General features: G+C 54.3%; 4 protein-coding genes across 8 annotated transcripts; 3 read left to right on the top strand and 1 right to left on the bottom strand.

Moving 5' to 3' along the window:
* Window positions 1–41: 41 nt before the first annotated feature.
* Window positions 42–4,308, bottom strand: gal3st3 (galactose-3-O-sulfotransferase 3). 3 transcript variants are annotated; one of them, XM_061808419.1, is made up of 3 exons: window positions 3,803–4,308; window positions 3,605–3,710; window positions 42–3,370 (listed from the first exon to the last, which is right to left on the bottom strand). In XM_061808419.1, exons 2-3 carry the CDS (start codon window positions 3,691–3,693, stop codon window positions 2,176–2,178), a joined length of 1,284 nt encoding a protein of 427 aa, XP_061664403.1. In that variant the 5' UTR covers window positions 3,694–3,710; window positions 3,803–4,308; the 3' UTR covers window positions 42–2,175. The 3 variants fall into 3 exon arrangements, with proteins under 3 accessions (XP_061664403.1, XP_061664404.1, XP_061664402.1); XM_061808420.1 differs by having other exon boundaries at window positions 3,605–4,073; window positions 4,221–4,308; XM_061808418.1 differs by having other exon boundaries at window positions 3,605–4,308.
* Window positions 4,309–4,410: 102 nt separating this feature from the next.
* LOC133494513 (copper chaperone for superoxide dismutase-like) lies at window positions 4,411–6,931 on the top strand. Its single transcript, XM_061808423.1, has 8 exons — window positions 4,411–4,726; window positions 4,821–4,893; window positions 5,150–5,290; window positions 5,463–5,640; window positions 5,717–5,777; window positions 6,003–6,080; window positions 6,160–6,263; window positions 6,346–6,931. Exons 1-8 carry the CDS (start codon window positions 4,703–4,705, stop codon window positions 6,476–6,478), a joined length of 792 nt encoding a protein of 263 aa, XP_061664407.1. The 5' UTR covers window positions 4,411–4,702; the 3' UTR covers window positions 6,479–6,931.
* Window positions 6,932–7,042: 111 nt separating this feature from the next.
* Window positions 7,043–13,421, top strand: rbm14b (RNA binding motif protein 14b). Of its 3 annotated transcripts, none has more exons than XM_061808417.1 (4): window positions 7,043–7,516; window positions 8,717–9,069; window positions 9,440–10,439; window positions 11,509–13,421. In XM_061808417.1, exons 2-4 carry the CDS (start codon window positions 8,721–8,723, stop codon window positions 11,801–11,803), a joined length of 1,644 nt encoding a protein of 547 aa, XP_061664401.1. In that variant the 5' UTR covers window positions 7,043–7,516; window positions 8,717–8,720; the 3' UTR covers window positions 11,804–13,421. The 3 variants fall into 3 exon arrangements, with proteins under 3 accessions (XP_061664401.1, XP_061664399.1, XP_061664400.1); XM_061808415.1 differs by having other exon boundaries at window positions 9,419–10,439; XM_061808416.1 differs by lacking the exon at window positions 7,043–7,516 and adding an exon at window positions 7,875–8,047 and having other exon boundaries at window positions 9,419–10,439.
* Window positions 13,422–15,369: 1,948 nt separating this feature from the next.
* Window positions 15,370–23,911, top strand: LOC133494508 (alpha-actinin-3). Its single transcript, XM_061808413.1, has 21 exons — window positions 15,370–16,447; window positions 17,975–18,089; window positions 18,174–18,293; window positions 18,368–18,454; window positions 18,658–18,745; window positions 18,834–18,912; window positions 19,040–19,121; window positions 19,397–19,482; window positions 19,560–19,652; window positions 19,733–19,963; window positions 20,044–20,191; window positions 20,256–20,406; window positions 20,479–20,587; window positions 20,654–20,794; window positions 20,856–21,038; window positions 21,110–21,244; window positions 21,327–21,506; window positions 21,580–21,726; window positions 21,804–21,869; window positions 21,935–22,093; window positions 22,179–23,911. The coding sequence occupies exons 1-21, from the start codon at window positions 16,325–16,327 to the stop codon at window positions 22,335–22,337; spliced, it is 2,682 nt and encodes an 893-aa protein (XP_061664397.1). The 5' UTR covers window positions 15,370–16,324; the 3' UTR covers window positions 22,338–23,911.
* The last annotated feature ends 26 nt before the right edge of the window (window positions 23,912–23,937 follow it).

Raw genomic sequence — 23,937 nt, 5'->3', positions numbered from 1 at the left:
GATGATCGCTTTTTATGCTGATCAAAGATATCTTTTGTTCTTGTAAAGATGATTTCTCAAATCAAACATTTGGATTTGTTTTCTTAATTAAAAAAAAAAAAGGGCCACTTTTAAATTCGGAATGGGACTTCGGGGGGGTGGGGGGGCTCGGTGGTCGCAATGTTTGGATTACGAGGGACCCAAAAAAAGTTTGAGAACTCCTGTCGCAAAGGCCACGACCCCGACCGACTGAGCTTTGCGTGGTGTCAGGACTTGAGGGGGGGGGACAAGCTGCGTGAAGATGTGGTAAGCTTTCCAGCTGCGGCTGGTGGGCTACCCCTCCCCCCCCCTTCTCAAAAAAATTATATTTTTTGTTGTTGTTGCTTATTGTTGTGGAATCACGAAGAAAAGTCACTTTCTAGCTTGACGGGCGCTACCCACTGATCAGGAAAAAAAAAAAAAAAAAACGAAAAAAATGCCTGGATGGCTCATTGGCCACCAAAACCAAAGTCGCCATCCGCCATCTTGATACTCCCAAAACAAGCAAGCTGACCTTTGCGTTAATCAGCAGTTTTGTGGCTGTGAGAAAACATCCCACAGGTAAGTTAGAAAGATTTTCTTTGACACTGTTAAAGTTTGTTTGTAAAGGTTTTTTTTTTTCAATTTCTGATGATCTTAATTCACGTTTTGTTTACGGTTGTTGTTGTTGTTAACTCTGCTTCACCTTTATGAGCCGACAATATTTTCTGACACTTCATCAGTGGATAAGCAAGAAAACACATTTCCTGTGAAATGTTTTGATGAATTTCTGCAATTGGAATTTGATTTTCAAACGCGAGGAAACAACAAATGAACAATGCGTTTAGCGCGCGTTGCGAGTCCTTATTTCCAAAAATGTATCGAACTCGCTGACTTAAAATGTAATGTTTGATGACGGAAAAAAAAAGCTTATTTTTTTTGCTACGTTATGATGATAGTGCTTCACAGCGTATTTTGGGAAAAGTTAACGTCTCACGGAAATCGGGCCCTCGGTAATATGCAAGGTTTTTTCTTCGTGTTTCCTTTGCACTTTGCCTCTTTTTGGCTTACCGAGTCAAATTAAAAATCCTTCATGTCACTAGAACTGAAGAATTGTCAGGCTAACATGACCAGTTTTTAAGAGAAAACCCCCGCCATAATCCAACCCGTAAATCGTGTCCATTTAATGTTTTGGGAGTACCGAGATGGCGGCCAACTGGCTTCAACCAATTGACATCCCGCTCGACTTGAATGTGCTATCCAGTCTTTTATTTTATTTTATTTTATTTTATTTTTTTAAAGCTCAGTGTAGCTACCAAAGTCAAAGAAAACCTCTGCCGAGTGTGTCGGACACCGGAAGCGACCTGTGAGTCTTCCCTCCGCGGACGCAAGAGGGCGCTCTGGCGTAGTGATGTCTTTTTCGAGGAGTTGCACGAGTGGAGCTGCTGTAAGTTGTCCTGTTTCCTGTGTTTGTGACATTAAAATCACGCAGTGGCTGCATGGAAAGCCATTTGGCCGATTATATGGTGTGTGCGCTCTCCCCCAGTTAAACATTCACACAAGATTAAGTGAGGCGTCGGACTCGGATTCCTTCTTTATTTGCGGTCACAGTTGTCAGTGGATTGGGTCGACGCGCGCCGTCCAGCTCTTTTCGGATAGTAAAATAATGACAGTGAGTACAAACGAGCGATGCGAAAAATGATTTCATCACGTTGCCCTTGCTGAGAAACGAAGCAGCCGTCGACCACGGGGTACAAAGATTGACTTCACTTTGAACGAAATTCAACGTTCACAGTTTCTAAAGGCGCGCGTGTGTGCTTTCGCCCTCAAAAAATAGGTTTTTGTTGCATGGATACGTGTGTGCGTGTGTGTGTTGATGTACGGACAGTATCTCACGAGGTTGAGTCCACCTCTCGCAATTGAAAATGTCTCCGTGGGGGGTGTTGTCACTTTTGTTACCTGCGGATTTCTCTTTCGGGCTGGTGTATTTACAACGATGCAGAAACTTGACCGCGACTTACCTGTTGTCCGTTGAAAAGATATTTTTGTTAAATTCCAGAAACGCGAGGGGTGTAAACATTTTGTCGTGAGCTACCCTACGTGTGTAATAAAAACAAACGATATCGTTTGGGTCAATTAAAAGAGTCGACATTTCATCACGTCAATCAAAAACGACCGTTAAGAGGCCTGGTTGGAGAGAGACGGTAGTCCCGTCGCGGCGGTCCGGTCCGTAGAAGCAGCCGGAAGCGGCCGCGAGAGCAGCGGGAGTGGCGCCTGGCGGTTCCGGTGGTACCGAACGGATTGCGAGCGCAGGAGAATCCTCGTGTACTGGACCTCGGCCATCACGAGCTTCAGGCAGAGTTCTCGGGTCGAGCCGGAGGAGCCGCTGCTCAGATTGGCGGGGAGGTCGTAGCCCATGATGCCGACTTTGGCGCTGGGCTGCCAGGGCCGCAGGTCCTTGTTCTGGATCTGCCCCGCCAAGCGGAGAAGAGGCCGCTGTCCGCCGAAGCAGCCGGCGAGCAGCCTCTCTTTGGCGGCGCGCAGCAGGCGGACCTCCCGGTCCACGCAGGCCGAGCCCAGAGCCGCCAGCCGGCGCCACAGCGAGGCGTTGAAGTGATCGTAGAGGTGCGCGTCGATCCAATTCCAGGCGCGGATTTTACCCGCGAGCCCCGGAGTCAGGCGGCGCTTGGAACCGGGCGCCCGCATGTTGAGCTTCACGTAGACCACGTCGTCCAGATCCCAAGAGAGGATGTGGCGCAAGAGCACCAGCGACTCGTCAAAGTGCTCGGCGATCATCACCAAGGAGAAGACCCGCTCCACCTCCGCCGCGAAGGAGCGCGCGTACGCCGCGTCCGTAGCGGGGTGGTCCTTGTCGCCCCCGAGGTCAAAGGTCAGCGTGTTGCGGGCGTACATGGAGCCCTGGTCTCGCGGGCGATAGTAGCGCCAAGGCCGCTCCAAGAAGGCGTCCAACGAGCCCTCGGGGACTCTCTGGAAGGTTTTACAGTGGCGGTTGTAGTAACTGAACAAGGACTCAAACATGGCCGCCGGCTCCCTCAGGATGGTAACGTAGCGCGTGTCGGCGGGCATGAGGCGGCGCAGCTGGACGGCGTCGTAGCGCATGTGGTTGCCGACGACGTTGGGCGCCAGCGTGTGCGGGTGTACGAACTGGCGGTCGAAGGGTCTCGGGTAGCAGAACTGGTGGCCGCACTCCTGCGTGGGCAGCGCCACCGTCAGGTTGTTGCGCTCGGCGAAGCGGAACAGGAGGTTCTGCACGGTGCTGCTGGCGGTCTTGTGGGTTTTCAGGAAGGCCACGTTGGTGTGCTTGGCCTCGGGGCGGAGGGCGGGGCACTTTGGCTGGAGACGGTCCGCGGTCCTGCGGACAGCGAAGCCGACGTTTGCAGGTGAGCTCAAAAACGCTACCTTCGTTCGCCGCGCTCGAGAGCTTGCCGATCAGTTTTCTCCACCTGTTCCGGGCCGCGGCACCGTCTAATTTAAGTAGCGCTCGGCGCCGAGTACTACTTTGAAGTAAGGCGGGGGAGCCCAGAGAGCAGATTCTTGGGGCCTCCACCCCCCCACCCCCCAAGTCGGGACCCGGTCCCTCACTCACCGGCTCCAACGGCCGCCGGAGCACATCAGCAGCGTCGCCGTCGTGACGGCGCCGAAGGCCAGCAGGATTTTCTTCTGCGACATCCTCATCCTCCGCCTCGCTCCTTCTGCAAATCGCGGGAAACGAGGACACGAGTGAGACTCGACTTCGGCGGCCCACGTTACCGTAACACGAAAATCAAAATCCGAAGACACTCACAAGGAGCTGCTGCGGGACAGAAGTCGCGCCCAGATTGCTCAAACGCAACCGGCCGCGTTGTCGACGCCAAGCGAGCGAGCGCAGGTGATGCGCAGGTGCGGCTTCAGTCGCGCGCTCGGGCCCCAAGGTCGCGTGATGTGCTTCATCCGACTAAACCGAAACGATAATCGCGTCGGCAGACGGGACGTGGACCGTTTTAATCGTCCGGGCACGACGAGAATTCCTTCCGCCCTTGGAACGCAGCCCGAACGGGACTAAAACCCTCGACCATCTGGACGCGAAATGACATTCGGCGCGTGATGGAGAAAATACGCATTCGGGTTGTAGGAATTGAACAAAAAAAGTGGGGCAAAAAATATCATCAGAATGCAAAATGGAAAACAACAACAGAGACCACCGCAAGCGTGCCGACACCCACCTTTGTAAACCTCCCTGATTTGCAGCCGCCGCTGCCGCCTCCCGTCCTCTGGATGCTGTGAGGGGACCCTTACGCCCACCCCCACCCCCCCCCCTTTGCCCATGCCACACTCGCCCCTCCCGCCTTTTTTTTTTTTTTTTTTTTTGCGGTCAAAAATGAGAAGCCGGCAATTTGGGGATAACACCGCCCCTCGTATTTAATCCAGGCAAACGGGTCCAATTCCCGTCAACTGAGACGCTCTTCTCCGCCATTGGAATGGCGTTACATTGGCGTGTTATGGACACCGAGGGGCGCGCGAGGGCGCACCGAGACCTCACCAACACGGCGGCGGCTTTACGGAAAACCTCATCAACCCCTGACCAAGATGGCGCCGCGCCTCCCTCTCGCATACTGTATTTCGGAAACTAGGAAGGACAAGTTTTCCTTTTTTTTTTAAGTCACCGAGATTACAGAATACTTTTCGGGACCTCCGCGCAGGCGCCATGGATACGGAGAAGCCAGCAAAGGTTCGACAAGCGCACATTTGTTATTCAGACGGCTAGCGGGTTAGCCGAGCGGCTAAAAACAAGAGTTTCATTTGTTTGACGTGCGTGTCCTCAGCTGGAGTTCGCGGTGCAGATGACCTGCGAGGGATGTCGAGATCAAGTTCGGGCTGCTCTTGAGCAAAAAGCAGGTCAGAAAACGACATTTATCATATTGCGCGTCAGGAGTTGCCAAACTAGGGTGACCGGGCCCCCAGTGGCACGTGAGACGCAAAGTCGGGGTCCGTCTGTATTATGCTTATCTAAATATTTGTCCAACGGGAAACTGCATATTTGGAAATAGTCACCGGAAGGAAATTTTCCCTGGCAAGTTTCATAAATTTCTCTCAATGCCGACACGGGTATTTGTTAGTAGCATCGTAAAAGATGCAGCGGAATTCCCGTCAGGCGTCCGCTCAGTCGACGTGGACGTCAGGGAGGGACGCGTCCTGGTGGAGACGACCCTGAGCAGCGGCGAGGTGCAGGCCCTGATCGAAAGCACGGACCGTCGGGCCGTGCTGAAGGGCATGGGGACCTCAGAGGAACAAGGTGAGGAGTTTTTCAACGGCACCGGCACGTGATTTGTTTACGCGTTTTTTTTTTGTTTTTTTTTTGAGGAGGTACAGCGAGATATATTTGCAACACACGTTAGCGCGAACAGGAAGTCTCCCCGTAACAAGCAGGAGGAGCGGGTCGCTTTTAACACCAATGGCTCTGACAGATCTGGGCGCAGCCGTGGCGATGGTGGCCGGCGACGGGGGGCGGATCCAAGGAGTGGTGCGCTTCCTGCAGCTGTCCGCCGAACGCTGCCTCATCGACGGGACCGTGGACGGCTTGGAGCCCGGCGCCCACGGCCTCCACGTGCACGCGCTCGGCGACCTCACCGAGGACTGCCGCAGGTAGCCCGAGCGATCCACGCCACCGAACGGAATTTCCCAAGTCGGCGTAAATCCGCGGCAACCCGTCTTTGCGCAGTTGCGGCGAGCATTACAACCCGTTTGGAAGACGGCACGGCGGCCCACAAGATTCTGAGCGGGTATGACACTTGTTTTTTTTTTTCGAGCGAGTTTAAAAGAAAAACACTTGACTCGGCAGAACGCCGACACGTTTACCTACAAACGTTAGCGCTAGCGCTAGCTTCCGAAATGTCTTTTTGCGTAGTCGAACGGATCGGCGAATTCCGACATGAGCAATAAAGCGATCGGATCGGTTTGAGTCCGGCGTCAATGCGGTTTTTACAAAGCGTCTCGTCACCCTGCAGCACGTCGGCGACCTGGGAAATATTCTGGCCGGACCCGACGGCAGGGCGTCGTTCAGACTGGAGGACAGTCAGCTCAAAGTAGGCACGCACGCACGCACGCACGCTCACGCACAATTTCGGGAGTCTGTCCGCAACGGTGCGGGCTATCCCCCTCCAGGTCTGGGACGCGATCGGGCGGTCTCTGGTGGTGGACGCCGAGGCGGACGACCTGGGCCGCGGCGCCCATCCGCTCTCCGGGCTGACGGGAAACTCGGGCGCCAGGTGAGTCCGCGTCGCGGCCGAAACTCAAGCCGGCGCTGACTCGCGGCTCTCCCGGTCTTTCCGCTCACCTGCCGGAGGACAGGCTGGCGTGCGGGATCATCGCCAGGTCGGCGGGCCTTTTCCAGAACCCCAAGCGGGTGTGCGCCTGCGACGGGCTCACGCTGTGGGAGGAGCGAGACCGGCCGATCGCCGGGAAAGGGCGGAGCAACCTCTGACGGGACGGCGCGGATGACGCGTGAAAATATGTACACGCGGGAGTAATATACACCAAAGGTGCAACAATTAATCGACAAGTGTCAAACGAATCATCCATTTTAATAATCGATTAATGAGTCAGAGCACGAGCTAGCTTAAAATTGTCCCAACAGTAAACGTCCAGTTTCTGTCGTCCTCCGTGAAAGCGGACTGATTACGACATTTGAACGTGAATATTTTTCATTTATTGAAAGGCTTTTGACTTGCGGGAGCTGTTGGGCCTCCCCCTTTGCCCTGTTCTGTTCTTTCACAGATAAGAACGCCACACCTATGTAACGCTTTAGTCGCCAGATATCATGTTTATTTGCTATTCCTGCTGTTGTTGTTTGATTTAGATTTCATTTTTTTTTTGAGCTTTGTGTCCCCTCATGCTCAATGTGGCTCCATTTCAATAAATATAACCATACAGACGACCTCAGAGGATTTTTTTTCACCCCCAAATTCCACTTTTGCACAGAAATATTGATGCAGCGTAAAAAAAAAAAAAAAAAACACATGGGATCCATTGGTTGATTATTTGTTTAATTTGTGCTTTGCGTTCAAATGTAAAATTTGTGTTTTTGTTGCTTGAAAGAAGTGGTGGAAAAATATCGATTTTTTTTTTTAATTACTGGAACGGACAGGTTTCCAATTACGCCATCTTGTGTGTCATAGAGGTCAGCGAACACAGGTCAAGAGTGAAGTTTTTTTTCTGGCGTTGGTTTATCCGATTGGTCGAAGGGTGGCGGTGACGACTTTTGAAACCCTTTCCAAAACCGTGTCTATATTATTTTTTGTTGTTGTTGGAAGAGGGTTAATTGCTGTAGGGCAATTTTATGTGATGCCTGATTAAAAAAATCATAAATTCGTTTGGGATTGAAGTGAGTGGGCTTTACGTCGGTTTTGTCTCTCCGCGCCCCCCCCTCCCCCGCACCCCCACTTTCAATGCCGGGGCAGTCAGGCGGAAGTTGGCCGCGACCATTTTGAAAACGTCGAGCAGCAGCAGCAGCAGCGCTAAGGTAAGATGGTCGCTTTTAATGTTTCTTTTTCTTCCCTCCTTTGCTTGAAGAGGCGCCGTCCCCTCGCAGCCGAAACCGCCGAGTGGATTATTGTCTGCGTAGTTTGACGTTTTTTTTTGGTTGTTGTTGTTGTTTTTCCTTTTCTTAGCGTCCTCTCATCACAGGCACCAGCAGTCTTCATTGTGTGTCGCTTTCCGCTCGGTTATTCGACGGCGTGGTTTTTTTTTTTTTTTTTTTACTCCCCCATTTTTTTTGGTGTCGACGTACGTTCGCACTCAATAGATTCGTGTACCCCCCCCCCCCCCGCACCCAACCGTTTTTGTTTTATTTTTTTTATTTTTTCTGAACGGTTCAAGTCTACGTCGACACGAACGTGATGACTCAGCGTCCGGTGACGTGTTCGGCACGTAGCTAGCGTTAGCCCCGCTCTATGTGCGGCTGTTCTATGGAGCAACCAAGTCGAGAGCCAGAACTGGGTCCAAAACAATCCGCTTGAGTCGTTTACGTTTAAAAAAAAAATCTTCGTAATAGGTAATTAGTTTATATTCCACGTATCGATGCCGTTCAGATTTATAATGTAGCTTTTTATGTATTTTAAGAAATTGTAGTTTTTGTATTCGAATTCTAAGCTTCCGTAAGTGCGTCAAAAATGCATGCAATGTCTATTGAATCCAATGGGAACCTTTTGATTCTGATCAACTTTGGCTGTTGGGGAAAACAAATAACTTTGGAGCACTCGGGCTATATCCGAAGTGTGACGATCACAGACAGAAAATTAGACAAAAAAAGGCAATACAGGAAGAGGATACGATGAGTGGATATTCGATTATTATTTTTTTTAATCGCCGTTTTGGGTCATTTTCTTTTTCAAACCCGGACTAATTCTTGTGCGGTCGTAAATGTAATACTAAATATTATACAAGTGATTATCACACGGGACCCAAAAACCAGTGATTCGTAATTCTCTATTTTTGACCCACCGATGGCCGAGCGTAGCGTCCAGTCGCTCCTATTAAGAATGTTTACTTGACGCTTCAGGTGCGTCATCATTTTACACTCAGAACGCGACGACGGAATATTACAGTGGATCCTCCGTTCCGGTTATCCGACGTTTCAAATTTTGGGCCTTCTGGCGTCGGCCGCTCGTTCGGTTTCGATTGCACAAGCTGAGCTAACGGGCAACTTCTCTCCTCCGCGCAGCACCATGGACAAGGGTCAGACGGTGAAGCTGTTCGTGGGCAACCTGGCGTTGGAAAGCACCCAGGAGGAGCTGTCGGCCATCTTCGAGCCGTACGGTCACGTGGTCAGCTGCAGCGTGCTGCGGCAGTTCGCCTTCGTGCACCTGCAGGGCGACGGCGCCGCCGAGCGCGCCATCCGCGAGCTCAACGGCCGCGAGTTCCACGGGCGCAACCTGGTGGTGGAGGAGTCGCGGGGCCGGCCGCTGCACTCCACCAAAGTGTTTGTGGGGAACCTGAGCGGCATGTGCACAACGGAGGATCTCCAGCAGCTCTTTCAGACTTTCGGGAAAGTTCTGGAATGCGACAAAGTCAAAGGTGAGCCGAGGGGTTTTATCGGATGCCGACGGGTGGGGAAAAAAAATTTCCTGCGGAAATAGCTTTGGATTTTTGTCGAGGTTCTGCGGCGGTCCCGATAGAGCGTAACATCCGAGGCTCGGAGTAGTTGTCCGGGACTCATTTTTAACAGAGCCGACGCAGGAAAGACCCGGCCGCCGCCGACGAAGCGGCGCACGTTTTTCCGTTTTGTAAATTTCCGCTTTCTTCCCCACGGAACGTTTCCGGTTAGTTGGATTTGGCGACCCTAGCGACGGGCCACGTCCCGCTTCGGCACGCGTGGTTCGGTATTAGTCACGACGCTAATTGTTGTCCCTGCGCTCAATGACAGCCAGGCATTCGTCTTCCTTAGGCTACGCCTTCGTGCACATGGAGAACAAGGAAGACGCCCTCCAGGCCATCGAGGCGCTCCACGGCACCTCCTTTAAGGGGCGCCCGCTTTCCGTCGAACTCTCCAAAGTCCAGCCGAGCAAGCAGGCGCCCACCGGGAAGATTCCGTGCGTCAATTGCGGCAAGCAGGGCCACTACGCCGGCGAGTGCCCCGTGGGGAAGCCCACCCTGGAGCAGTACCAGAGCCAGGCGGCCGTGCTGGCCGCGGCGGCGGCGGCGGCGGCCGGCCTGCCTCTTCAAGTGCAGCAGAGCGTGCACAACTCCGTGTACAACACGTCCACGTTCGACCCCACGTACGCAGCCCTGACCGGGATCACCACGGGGACGCGCACCGACGGCAACCCCGTCAACCCGGCGGTCTACGGCGCCCTCGCCAGCCAGGTGTACGGCGCCAACGTGGCCAATCAACTGTACGGATCGGTGGCCAACCAGGCGGCGCTGTCGTCGGGAGCCGCTCAAGTTTACGGCTCGGTGGCCCCCAACCTCTACGGTCAGGTGGCGGCCAATCCCGCCGCGGCGGCCACTTACACGACGCCGGTTTACACCCCGTCGATGGCCAACTCCATCTACCTGACGGCCGCGCCCGGGATCGACATGCAGTCGGCGGCGGCGGTGAACCCCGCCTACACCGTGGCGCCGGCGATCTCCCCCGCCTACGCCCACATCACCGCCATGGGCGCGGCGGACCCGGCGACGGCCATCTTCGAGGTGGCCAGGCAGGCCCATTATTTTGCTCAAGGTCAGCAGGTGGTGGCCGAGCAGCAGCAGACGGCGGCGGCGGCGGCCAAGGCCGCCGAACGGGACCGCAGTCCGCTCCGACGGGCGGCCTCCCTCCTGCCGGACCCCGTGATGAAGCCGTTTATTTACCAGCGGGCCAAACCGCGCCGCTCGCTGCTCCCGACCCCCGCCGGCCGCGCCGCGGAGGAGGCGTCGACGGAGGCGACCGAGGACCACGTGGCAAGGTAGAACGTCCGCTGCCCGCTGACCTCGAGGTCTCGCTTTGCATGCGCGCTGCGAAGAAGTTTGTGTATCACTCGTTCTTTGCGTATTCAACTTGACAATTCAAAATCAAAAGATGAAAATGTGACTGGTTATTTTCGTTGGATGTTTTACCTGAAGAAATAAAAAAATAAAATAAAATGCTGTTTAAGTACATAACTCTGTTAGTCAAAGGCAAGAGTTTTACTTTAAAATTTGGTAAAAAGTATTTGTAAAGCTCCGGACAACGAGCAAGATTTAACAATCCAGCTCCTACAAATTGCAATGTTTATATAAATATATATGCCAGTGACGTATACCGACGGGCGGAATAATTAATACTGTAAATACATTTGCATCGGATGACCGAATGTACAATTTTTGTAATCGCGTGTTGTCATTCATAAGAACGGAATCTGAGCTATTGAGTTCAGATTTCCCATTGAGTAAATTGAGACGAGGTCGTCAGGATTTGAGTTCGGGGTGACGAGCGACCGAGGCCACGCCCCTTTAAGGCACAATTCCGACACCGCAGCCGGCGTTGTCGTGACCCGACTCGTCTCGGAGTGCAGTAATGATCGATTAAAAAAAAAAAAAAAACAGTTTTGACTGCTTTGCATTCACTTGTTTTTATACAGTATTTTTTTCTTTTTATATATATATATATATATACACATAATTAAAATCCTGGATCAAAATGTCTTTTTTTTTTTTTTTTTTTTGGGGGGGGGGGGTGGCTTGAATGTGTTGATGGCCCTTTCCTTCATATTTATTCAGTCGAGTTGCGGACTTAGGCCGAGGTAGCGTTGCATTTAGCTCTATTTTGTGACATTTTTGTTTGGTCATTTCCCTGACGTCAAATCCATCAATAAAGGTTGAGAAACAAAACATAACGTGGCTGATGAGTTGTTGTGTCGTCGGGGTCGGTAGCGGCCAACGAGTTTTGTTTTTGTTCCGTTCCGAGGTGTGACAAAATAATCAGTCACTTTGAGTCTTGGGCGGAACGAGGAGCGGCGCGCCGATTTGTAATGTTGTTGTTGCCGTCTTCTGCAGATACTATGCTGACTACTACCAGCAGCTGCAGCAGTACCCTCACTTCCAGTACGCCTACCCCTCCCCCGGGGCGGTGAGCGCCATCCCCGGCATGCAGGCGGTGCCCGCGGTGCCCGCCCAGCCCGTGGCCGCGCTGGACGCCCTCAGGCCAGTGGTCCCCGCCGCCGCCGCTGTGGCAGCAGCCATGGCTGCGCCCAGGGTGTATGAGCCGCCGTTGCCGCCGACCACACGCAAGGAGTCCATCCTCCGCCGCCCCGAACTCTCCCTTCACACGCCTGAGCCCCCCTTCCGATAGTCTGCCCCTCCTCCCCCCCCCCGCCCGCTCCTTCGCTCAGTTCCTCCTCAAACGGGCTGTTTTGTGTGCGTTTGTTTGGCGAGGAGGTGGGGGGGGCGGGGGGGGGGGGGGCAGCGGGGCTATTAACCTGCTTGACCGGCTGTTGTGTTCGTCATGCAGCGCAGCCCCTCGCCCGTTGGCCGTCTCGCGGGCGTCTCCGTCCAAGCGGTTGACGTTTGCGTACGTTTTGCACTACTTGCCGTTCTGGAACCAGGCGCCGAACGGCGACATTCACGAGCGGACGTTTGAGCCTGGAAAATCGCGAGCAGCAGCCGACGACGCCGGGACACTCTCGTCTCCCGGCGGTCCGTCGTCGGGGTCAACCGTCCTCATTTATACAAAGCGAAGGACCGGTGAGATCCCGTCACGACCGGACCAGGAAGCGTATCCGTCGAAACGCCCGTTGTGAATTTTGCCGTTGGGCTCCTCGTTGGAGAAATTGCAAGTTGCGGTCAAAAAGTACAGAAATATGGAACCGTTGGACATCGCCGGCGTCGGGCGGAATCCTCCGCGGCGCCTTCCCCCCCCCCACACCCCCCCGGAAACCAAAGAAAAGGCTCGTTTTGCTAAGAATCGTCAAAACTCGGACGAGAATATTTGAAAAATTCAAAACACACACACACACAAAAAAAAGGTGGAGATTGCTCAATATGTATTTGTGAAAGACGTGACGTAACGTGCGAGGTTCGGGCCCGACACTGGTGACGAAAGGAGACCCGGAACTTCTCCTCGGCAGCCCGAACTTTGACTCGTCAACTTTGACTTTTGACGAATTATTTAGTATTTGTTTGTCGTCGTGCCAGTAGTCAGTCGCCACCTTCGCCTTTATCGGCCTCGGGTCGGGATCCGCGACGGAGTCCGGTACCCTGCCGTTCGTCACCCTCTTGTGAGTTTTTAAACGCCTTACGTTAGTTTAGTGAAGGGGGGGGGCGAGCGTTCGCCTCGGTTTCTTCCCCCGCGACCCGCTGCTGTCGGAAGCCACTGCCTCACTTCTTGTCGGGTGTCTACCTCGTGTTCCTCATTTCACCTCCCCTCATCATGAAGTTATTAGTAATTTAGTCTTAGTTAGTTCCTGCCAGCGCACGTTGACTAGCGAATGAGAAGCTGGACTCGGTGCCTACACAACAAGTGCTTTTCCCGTTTATCGTTGGGGGCGGGGGGTTTGAATTATGTTCATTTCACAGGGTGAGACGTCGTTGCACAGTTGTGAGCAAATAAGAGCACAATGGGTGGGTTTGGTTTAATTTTCTTTCCCCCAAGTGACATTTCACCCCCCGATCGTTCTTGCAAAGGAGTGTTTGCGATCCTATTTTTGCAAAACGGAACGATTTGACAGCGGCACATAGACACCCGCCCCCTCCCCACCACTCCATCACCCGACTGCCTTGCTTCCCGCCCCCCCCCCCTGTGATGATCAGAGTGTAATCTTGTGGTTGCATCCTTTGTAGAAACTGTCTACTTTTTTTGGTGTCTTTTTATTTTACATTTTTTTGAGGGCATGCTCTGATTGACACGTGTATCCAAACTTGAATAAACGCTCTTTGGATGTTTCGTGCTGACTAAAGCCACACAAAGCTTGGGCCATGTACGCTTCTTCTTCTTCTTCTTCTTCTTCATGCGGGGTGGGGGTGGAGGGGGGGGGGGGGTCGGCTCTGGTGGATGTGTCGCCACGTTCTCCCTGCGTGTTTGTGCGTTCACTGTGCATGACGCCACCGGCCCGCCACGTCGCCCCCCCCCCTCGCTCTTCCCCCCCACCCCCACCCCACTAACTGTCTCAACTGACTTAGGTCACCTGGATGGCGGCGTGGGCGTGGATGACTTTTTAGCGTGACGTCAGTCCCCACCGAGGTAAATGAGCGCAGCTTTATCTCCCACCCGAGCCCCCCCAACCCCCTCCCCACCGATCGCCACCCCAACTTCTCTGGCACCGGGCCCGGAACCACCTCGCTTCCGTCGGCAAGCGATCGTCTCGCTCGCGTGTGTGTCGTAACGCTGGGGGTAGGGGGGCACCGACCATCTCTCCTCTCCCCGAAAGTCGAACCCGTTCCGCCGCAGTCGCCGCCCTCACGTCCGCTCCGTCCGCAACCCCCCCCCACCCCCACCCCCCACCCCTCCTAGCCGCCGTTTACACACCCGTGCTTTTTCCCCGCCGCCGCCGCCACCACCGGATGTGACTCGGACCTCCCGGAGCGTCCCACCGCCTCCCGCTCTTGTTGCCGTGGAGATGAGGGAAATGCCGACAAAAGGTGCGCGTGCGTCTTGTGCGTATAGTGAACCTCTTTTTATCGCGGGGTATACGTTGCGCGATTTAGACGAGACAAACCGTTAAATGATTAGATTTTGACCGCACCCGTATGCTCCAAACATATTCAAATTGTTTCAACTTAAAGTACTTCACCGCCGACCGTGAGTCTCGTGTGCGAAGTTGACGTTTGACAGCTCGCGAGGTGAGAGGAGAGGAACTCCGGTACAATTGGCCGGTGCGCTCTTTGACGATCCTCTCGTCAGCACCTCTATTTAGTTTCAAGACGCACGGAGCTGACAAAAAAGGAGACGGCGAGCAAAACGTACCAGGAAACAAAAGTGCGCTTGTTTGTTCACGTGTGTGGAAGATTTCAGGCAGCAGGTGCTCCCGGTTCTAACACTTCTGAGGATTAGTTGTTCTCGTTATCGAGGGCAGGGCGAATCATTTCTTTCTTGGAAGCGGATGTATGATGATTATATTCACAATTATTCCTCCATTTCCTCCCTGTTTATCCTACGTTTGCCACCACGTTTTCTAGAGCAGAGCAAAGCATTCTTCATTGCGGGGAGAGCAAAGCATTCTTCATTGCAGGCAGGAATCCATATATCGTATCGTATGGTATAATATACGAAGAACTATAACGTTGAGTTTAGTCAGTGTTTTCCTTCTTGCTCTTGTTCTGCGTGTCTAAGTCCAATTTGCCTCAGTACTTGAAAAATGTATTTTTAAAAAACCCTTGAAAACCTGAGATAGAGCAGGAGCACAAAAAGTGTACTGTGATAAAGCGGGGGTTCACTCTACTGCAAAAAAATTTGCTTGGCTACATTGAGTGCGTGTGTGTGGGTGGGTGGTGGGGGCCATTTTGTGGTGGTGTCCTATAAGATTTGGGCCGGTGCCTCCTGCAGATTGTCAGCAATCTCAGAGTTGTTATAGGACGCTCGTGGACGTCGGCAAGATGGAGACGGGCACTCTCGCGAGGTAAGTGTCGGAGCGTCCTTTGTCATTTTTTTAGGTCGCATTATTATAATATAAACCTGTGCTACGTACGTACAGTGGGCCCCCCGCTCTTTGCCGGTTAGGGGGTGCGAGCCTGGCCCCGATTAGTGAATTTCTGAAAATGATCAAAGCCTCCTAGATGTGTGACAATTTATAACCGACATAAATGCTTATATTAATTGTTTAAACCATAAATGCATGCAGACCACAAGGAAGGTCAACGCAAAGTTTAATTTTTGGTTTAGTTTTGAATTGGAGCTTTTTTTTTTTTTTTTTTTTTGCATAGACGGAGTTGCGCGCTTGCCCTCAAACGTTATCGTGACAGAATTGCTTTCAGGTGAGTGCCACTCGGGGCGCACCCTGCGGCGCGACGCGAGCTAACACTCATGGAGGATTACCGCACCTCGTCCCGAGCCCCAGCCGGCACCGCACCAGACACGGAGGCGAACGGACCGAGCCTTTCGTGGCCACGCTAAGCTAAAGGCCCTAGAACAGCTAGAGGCGGCGCCCGTTTTCGACGACAACACGAGCTCAGCGGCTTACAAAGTGTTAAAGGTAACCCTTTTATCTCCCGAATCAAACGTTTAGGCTATCTTTCTACCCGGAGAATTGGTGGCAAATTCAACTTTTCCAACGCGAACCCGTCTGTCAACCGCGGTGACAGGACTCTGAGATACTTGTCAAGTTTGTACTATGCCGCGCTTGGAAAATGACTGAATAAAAGGTCCAATTTGAAGCCCCACGCTGGTGTCCTGTCTCTTTTAATAGCTCATTTTGGGGTCACGCTTGGAAACCGCGGAAGACGGGCACGGAAAATCCAAATTGCGATTGGGGAAATTTGCAGAGGACAATTGCAATTGAAATGCTGATTTTTTTTTTTTTTTTTTTAATTCTTTTTTTGGGCCAGTCACTTAACGAATGACAATTACATATTTCCGATCCCGAGGGGTACTCGATTTCCTGTGCCGACGACCACTCGGAGGACCTTCATTAGCAGCGACAGGTGCGCGTCCCAGTGGGGAGGTTCGGGGCGTGGCCTCTGGGAGGTGGAAAAGCAGGGGAGGTGGGGTGGCGCCCGCCCGGCCGGCCCCCCACCCCTTTTTTGGGCCGCAACCCTGACACTCACCCCCTTGCTTCGCGGCGGAGCGGCAGTCAGTCCGGCAGAGTGGAGCACGGCGTGACCCCCCCCCAAGACCAGAGCTCGCGTCCCCCCTCTTGTTGATCTCTTTTCAGCGGCCACCATGACGACGCTCGAGAGCCACGTGACGTACACCATCCACCACGAGCAGACCTACATGACCCAGGAGGACGACTGGGACCGCGACCTGCTGCTCGACCCCGCCTGGGAGAAGCAACAGAGGAAGGTACACGCCTCCGACTCGCGCGCGTAAGAAATAATGGCCGGGTGTCCGTCGGCGTACGCGTGACGGTCTTTTCAAAATCGCGAAATTAATTTTTTGAACACGCTCACCAATGAGAAGTCTTTCAAGCGCTTGCGATGCCAAGCCTCGACCGTGTCGATATTTTGGGCCTTGGAACTTTCTCAGTGTTGTCTTTCACTCGGGCCTCCTGCTCTTTCTTCCCCCCCCCTCCCCCCCCCTCACCCTCCCAACCCTGCCGTGCCAGGAGCGTCTAAATATAATCATGCCTTGAGCCAACTTGACACAACTTTAATTTGTTGATGAATTTTTTTTGCAAAGCGGTGCAACGTCTGAACAGTCACCTTTAAAAAAAAAAAAAAAAAAGACGTAATTGGATGAACACAAATGTTAGGTAGTAATTCCATGTAATTGGATATGATGAAGCCAAAATTGATGGACAATTTCAAGTCCTAAATTATCCTGCCATTCATATTTATTGGAACGCGTGAGGGGAAACGACCTCCGCGCAGACACGGGACGAACACGCACGCCACAGGGGAAGCTCGACCTTTGAACTCTGAGGCGGACGGGCTAACCGGTCGCCGGCGCTGTAAGGCTCGAATGATTTTTGTGTGCGCGTGTGTAAATGGCGCACCTGCTCCTCCTCGGTGTCTAATTAGCGTCCCCGCGACCTGGTCCCGGTTCTATCGAGGCCTTCGCGACGGGTTCGTATGTTGCGGTTCCCGTTGCAGACGAGATTAGCCGAAGTGGCTAAGAGATGCCAACAGATGGTTTCACTTCCTCCTAAAAATACCCCCCCCGGCCGCCCTCGGCCTCCTCGTTCCCCAAAATCCACATACCCGCTTCCCTTCATCCGTCATCTCGCTCTTCGCCACGTCAAAGTCGCAAAAGCGCCCAGCCGTGTTTGTTTCGGGGCGGTCACAGGCGGTCCTTCGGTGGATCCCCAAGTCCAGGACCATCCCCCACCCCCACCCCCTCCCCAAGCGACGTAAGCAACAGGTGCGATTGGGGGCAGGGTTTCGGTATGAAGGGTGACTTCATAGCGGTTTTAGCAATTAGCTCGCTAGCGCAAGCGCTTGCGCGGACTCGTCATCCTTCCCGATCCGTACCTTCCTCCTGGAGCTGGCCTCAGGAATTTCGCCTTCTCAGCTGTCTGCCGGTGTCCCATGGCAACCCGATTTAGCCTCCGCGCACCTCGTCCGCGCACACGCGACTTGGCCTAGTGGCCCGAGAGGGCTGTATTAGGAGTCTGTCTAAATTTGGTCATGCGTGGCAAAAGCCCACACCTGCCAGGACCCCCGTGCTGGCCTCGGTCCAGGGGGCGGCGGGGGCGCACGTCAGGTGCGACCCGTGGAAATGGAAACGCGGGTCAAGTTGAAAAACTGTTTCAATTCTGCGCACTTGTATCAATTGTTAGTGTAAAATGTCGAGAATTTACTACTACGTTAACGTAGGTCAGCGGTGAAAAGTTGATGCGCATCCCCGACGTTTTGTGTACGTTTGCGTCAGACGTTCACAGCCTGGTGCAACTCCCACCTGAGGAAAGCCGGCACACAGATTGAGAACATCGAAGAGGATTTCAGGAATGGTCTGAAGTTGATGCTGCTCCTGGAGGTCATCTCAGGTAGGCCCGCCGCGGCGGCCCGCGCGTAAAAAGCGGGCCCGTTTTTCGTTTCGCCTGACTTTGCGTGCGCCCGCGGTCGGGCAGGCGAGAGGCTCCCCAAGCCCGACAAAGGAAAGATGCGCTTCCACAAGATCGCCAACGTCAACAAAGCTCTGGACTTCATCTGCAGCAAAGGCGTGAAGCTGGTGTCCATCGGCGCCGAGGGTGAGCGGGGAGGGGGCCCCGACGCGTCGCCGTCTGGTCGCGGGAATGAGAAATTGCGGCGTCTTTGCGCACAGAAATCGTGGACGGCAACGTGAAGATGACCCTCGGGATGATCTGGACCATCATCCTGCGCTTTGCGATCCAGGACATTTCGGTTGAAGGTGTGTGCGAATCCCAACCGGTGTCCCCGTGAGTCACCTTTAAGCGGACATCTGGAGAAGTCGGTTTTTATGACGCGAACTGAGTCGCGACTCTGCGACGGACGGTCCAAAAGTTGTCAGTCTTTGCGCGTTTCCGGCAATTGTCTTTGCCGACCCGTAGCGTAGCCCGCTTTAAAGCGCGCGTCCGCTCTGTGCCGGCGCAGAGACGTCCGCCAAGGAGGGTCTGCTGCTGTGGTGTCAGAGGAAGACCGCCCCTTACAGGAACGTCAACGTGCAGAACTTCCACATCAGGTGAGTTCCGACGGCGCCGTCCCCCGCGGAGAAACGCGCCGGCCCTCCGCTCTGTCTCACTCGTCTGGTTTCCACCTCCTCGTCTCAGTTGGAAGGACGGCCTGGCCCTGTGCGCCCTCATCCACAGACACAGACCCGACCTCATCGACTACTCCAAACTGAGAAAGGTGCCTTTTTCCTTCCTTCCTTCCTTCCTTCCTTCCTTCCTTCCTCCCTCCCTCCCTTCCTTGTCTCTCTCGTTCGCGGAGCCGCCCCTCAAAGACATTTGTCCCGTTTGACGTTTCGGGCCCACAGGACGACCCCGTCGGCAACCTGAACACAGCCTTCGAGGTGGCCGAGAAGTACCTGGACATCCCAAAGATGTTGGACGCTGAAGGTGAGCGACCGCGGGGCGCCGGAAGCGTGAGCAAAAAGTCCACCCGCACCGGCTAAAACGTGTCGTCCGACCGTGGCGAAGGGATTGCAAAATCCGGGTGAGGTGCTTAATCCTCGTTGACTCGGCACCGTAGTTGGAATCCGTAAATTGATTGGAAAGCACGACTAGATTTTCGGAGGAACCCTCGGTTCAGGTCAGCGACGGTCGTTTACCGTCGCTGGGAAAGGCCCCCCCCCCCCCCCCCCCGGAAGGTTAACTGCGGTCGTGGCCTTCAGATATCGTCAACACGCCCAAACCCGACGAGAAGGCCATCATGACCTACGTGTCCTGCTTCTACCACGCATTCGCCGGTGCCGAGCAGGTAAGTTTGTCCCACGGGGGCGGCCGGCGCTATCGCGGACCCCGGAGTCTGACGGCGATGCGACGCGGGATCGACAGGCCGAGACGGCCGCCAACCGGATCTGTAAGGTCCTGGCGGTCAACCAGGAGAACGAGAAGCTGATGGAGGAGTACGAGAAACTGGCCAGCGAGGTGAGAACCGTCACGGCCCCGCGTGAGCTTTTTGTATCGGGCCGTCCTCGGAAGCAAAATGTCCCGTCGGCCGAGCGCAGCTTCTGGAGTGGATCCGCCGCACCGTCCCCTGGCTGGAGAACCGCGCGGCGGAGCAGACCACGCGCGCCATGCAGCAGAAGCTGGAGGACTTCCGGGACTACCGCCGCGTGCACAAGCCGCCGCGCGTGCAGGAGAAATGTCAGCTGGAGATCAATTTCAACACGCTGCAGACCAAACTGAGGCTCAGCAACAGGCCCGCCTTCATGCCCTCCGAGGGCAAGATGGTGTCGGTGAGCGGGCGCCGGCGGCGCGTCTTTACGCGAGCGACGCGAGCGTCACCGCCGGCCGGCGTCTTCTCCCTCCCCCGCAGGACATCGCCAACGCCTGGAAGGGCCTGGAGCAGGTGGAGAAGGGCTACGAGGAGTGGCTGCTCACGGAGATCCGCCGCCTGGAGAGGCTGGACCACCTGGCCGAGAAGTTCAAGCAGAAGTGCGCCACGCACGAGTCGTGGACCGCGGGTCGGTCTCCGGTCGCCGCGGAACCGGTATTGTAATTCCTGGTGAATTGATGGCGCTCTATCAGGTAAGGAAGACCGGCTCTCCAAGAAAGACTACGAATCCGCGTCCCTGATGGAGATCCGAGCGCTGACGAGGAAGCACGAGGCCTTCGAGAGCGACCTGGCCGCCCACCAGGACCGCGTGGAGCAGATCGCCGCCATCGCGCAGGAACTCAAGTAAGGCGAAAGACCCCCGACGTGGCTCCGCTTGCGGTTTTCCGTCCCTCATTTCGCGCGTCAACGCCCCAGCGAGCTGGACTACCACGACGCCGCCACCGTCAACGCCCGCTGCCAGGGCATCTGCGACCAGTGGGACAACCTGGGCACTCTGACCCAGAAGAGGCGGGACGCTCTGGAGGTACAATAAAAGTCACTCGGCGGGGGGGGAAATCCTCGGTAACGCCGCGCCGGGGCCTCTCCGTAGCGCGTGGAGAAGCTGTGGGAGACCATCGACCAGCTGTACCTGGAGTTCGCCAAGAGGGCGGCGCCCTTCAACAACTGGATGGATGGAGCCAGGGAGGACCTGCAGGACATGTTCATCGTCCACAGCGTTGAGGAGATCCAGGTGGCAAAATAGCGGCGGTCCTTTTCGGCTCCGGGAACTGAAATTTTTCTTTTCCGCGCAGAGCCTGATCACCGCCCACGACCAGTTCAAAGCCACCCTGCCCGAGGCCGACAAGGAGCGCACGGCCACGCTGGGCATCCACGCGGAGATCCTGAAAATCGCTCAGACGTACGGAATCAAGCTGTCCGGCATCAACCCGTACACCGACCTGACGCCCCAGGACGTCGGCACCAAGTGGGACACGGTCAGCGCGGGGACGAACGCCGGCGAGTCGCGCCCGCGCCCTCGTAGTGACGGCGTCACGTGGGTCCGCAGGTCAAACACCTGGTGCCCCTCAGAGACCAAATGCTGCAGGAGGAAGCGGCCCGACAGCAGGCCAACGAGCGTCTCAGGCGCCAGTTTGCCGCCCAGGCCAACATTATCGGGCCTTGGATCCAGACCAAGATGGAGGTAACGGCACGGGTCGATCGGCGCGCGCGCCCGCGTACGCGTGTCGGGATGTCCCGTGACGACGCGGCTTGCGCCGACGCAGGAGATCGGCCGCGTGTCCGCGGACATCGTCGGATCTCTGGAGGAGCAGATGAACAGTTTGAAGCAGTACGAGCAGAACATCATCAACTACAAGTCCAACATCGACAAGTTGGAGGGAGACCACCAGCTGAGCCAGGAGTCGCTCATCTTTGACAACAAACACACCAACTACACCATGGAGGTAGGACATCTCGGGCGGGGAACGGGCCGCGGGGGCGTCGTCTGACCTCCGGTGCGACGACGACACCCCGCAGCACATCCGCGTGGGCTGGGAGCAGCTTCTCACCACCATCGCCAGAACCATCAACGAGGTGGAGAACCAGATCCTGACCCGCGACGCCAAGGGCATCAGCCAGGAGCAGCTCAACGAGTTCCGGGCTTCCTTCAACCACTTTGACAGGGTGAGGCCCCTCGCGCACGCACGCGCGCGCGCGCGCGCGTTTGCGTCGGATTTGCAAAAGCCAACAGTTCTTTGCAGAAGAGAAACGGCATGATGGACCCGGACGACTTCCGCGCTTGCCTCATCTCGATGGGCTACGACCTGGTGAGTCTCACCGACGGCGCGCGTCGCCACCCGGACGCGAGCTCAACGTCGTGTCGGTCCGGCAGGGAGAGGTTGAGTTCGCCCGCATCATGACCCTGGTGGACCCCAACAACACCGGCGCGGTCACCTTCCAGGCCTTCATCGACTTCATGACCCGGGAAACGGCAGAGACCGACACGGCCGAGCAAGTCATGGCCTCCTTCAAGATCCTGGCTTCGGACAAGGTAGGAAAACCTGCGACGATCGAGGCTTTACCGTCGGGCCGGACCGAGGAATTGACGACGTCTCCTCCTCCCCGCGCCCGTTCAGAACTACATCACGGTGGAAGAGCTCCGCCGAGAGCTTCCGCCCGAGCAGGCCGAGTACTGCATCAGCCGCATGACGCGTTACGTCGGCGCCGACAGCCCCGCCGGCGCCCTCGACTACATCTCCTTCTCCAGCGCCTTGTACGGCGAGAGCGACCTGTAAATGGGCCACGCCCCCCCCCCCCCCCCGCAACTTGCTTTTGTTGTGCAGCCGCCTGTTTACTTACACACACACACACACACACACACACACATACGAACAAACACACCGCTGCACTGTGAGTCTGGAGGAGGGATCATAGCAGCGACTTGTTGAGAAGGTAAAAGGCATTGCGGGTAGCCAAAAGTGTAAATAAAACGGGACAGGGAATGACGAGAATGGATCCTCTGATTTAGTTTCTTTTTCTTTGGGAGTGTCAACGACGCGCGGCAGGAAGGTTTGTGACGGGCTGATGCGTGACCTCCGTCTGTGTTCCCTCCTCCAATCCTCAAACGGCCTACCGAAGCTTTTGGAAAACCACAAAAGTTGAAAATAAAAAGTTGTCACATTTGAACCCTCAACACACACACGCACACACGAGTGTCTCGAACCAGGCTCGCACAGGGTGGGCTAAATATATAATTCATAAAATCCATCGGTCTCCAGCGTGTTAGCCTCGTGGACGAAAATGTCGATTTATAATGATTTAAAAGGTAATAAATAGATTGATACGAGAAGCTAACGTCTGATTTGTCTATATATATATATACAGTGAAGATGCGAATGATGAGTTGTCGATTTCCTGTCCGTGACCTCGCAGGGGATAATGGAAACTGTAGTTTTTATGTGGCGCTATTCGGCGGGCGGCTCTGAGAAGTGAAATACGTCTCCCATGATCCCTTGCGCACAGCACGAGCTAAGCAGGAAGCGAACGAGAGGAGCGCGCTAAATTTGAAGGAAAGGTTCAATCAAGTCGGCTGTAGCGTTGTTTTTATTTGTTTTTTTTTGAACAAACGCTGAGGATTATATCCCGCGTCCTAAAATCAGAAGCATGAACCCGTTTTGGTTTTGTATACATAAAAAAAAAAAAAAGAGGAGGAGGAAAACACGGCAGGCGTGCGATAGCCGATTATGGACAAGTCCCGGGACGTGAAGGATGACCGGCCGCGACCCCGAACCGAAGAAGCAAGCGAGGGGGCAGACGCTTCGAGCGCGATTCCTCGTCGGACCGAGCTCGGAAAGGTTGGTGAGATCCTCGAGCGACTTGGAGAGAAAAGTTAGCGAGCAGGTGCGCCGGTTCCATTCCTTGTATATGGGTAAAGTGTTCACGAGTAGTATTTGAATGATTTGGGTTAGTTTCGGCCTTTTAAAGTCGTGCGGTTTGAACATTGGCATTGTATCTAAGTACGAGAAATGAAAAGTAAAAAATGACGATATCACTTTATCTGATGATGCTGTGCGTAACATAAATTTCTGTTCTTGCGTTACCGACAGCTAATTCCAAAATTTCTGAAGCAAATATTACTTTGATTGTATTTGCAGGTGATTTTTTTTTTTTTTTTCGGAGGCGTGTGTCAATAATTAAATCGGATTGCACGTTTATTTGAATTGCGCTTACAGGTTTAAATGTCTTTTTTTTTTCCACAAATTAGTTAATTTGAATGTTTTTCAGTACAATTTGGGTAAATGCTATGAGTGAAATTCTTTAATTAAGATGAAACTTTAAATTTCTTTACATGTAGGCTTAATTCTTTTTTTGTTAAAATTAAAAATCCATTCATAA

Source organism: Syngnathoides biaculeatus, chromosome 21 (assembly GCF_019802595.1).
Source record: "Syngnathoides biaculeatus isolate LvHL_M chromosome 21, ASM1980259v1, whole genome shotgun sequence".
NCBI classification, from domain to species: domain Eukaryota; kingdom Metazoa; phylum Chordata; class Actinopteri; order Syngnathiformes; family Syngnathidae; genus Syngnathoides; species Syngnathoides biaculeatus.
This window is presented reverse-complemented; position numbering and strand designations above follow the sequence as displayed.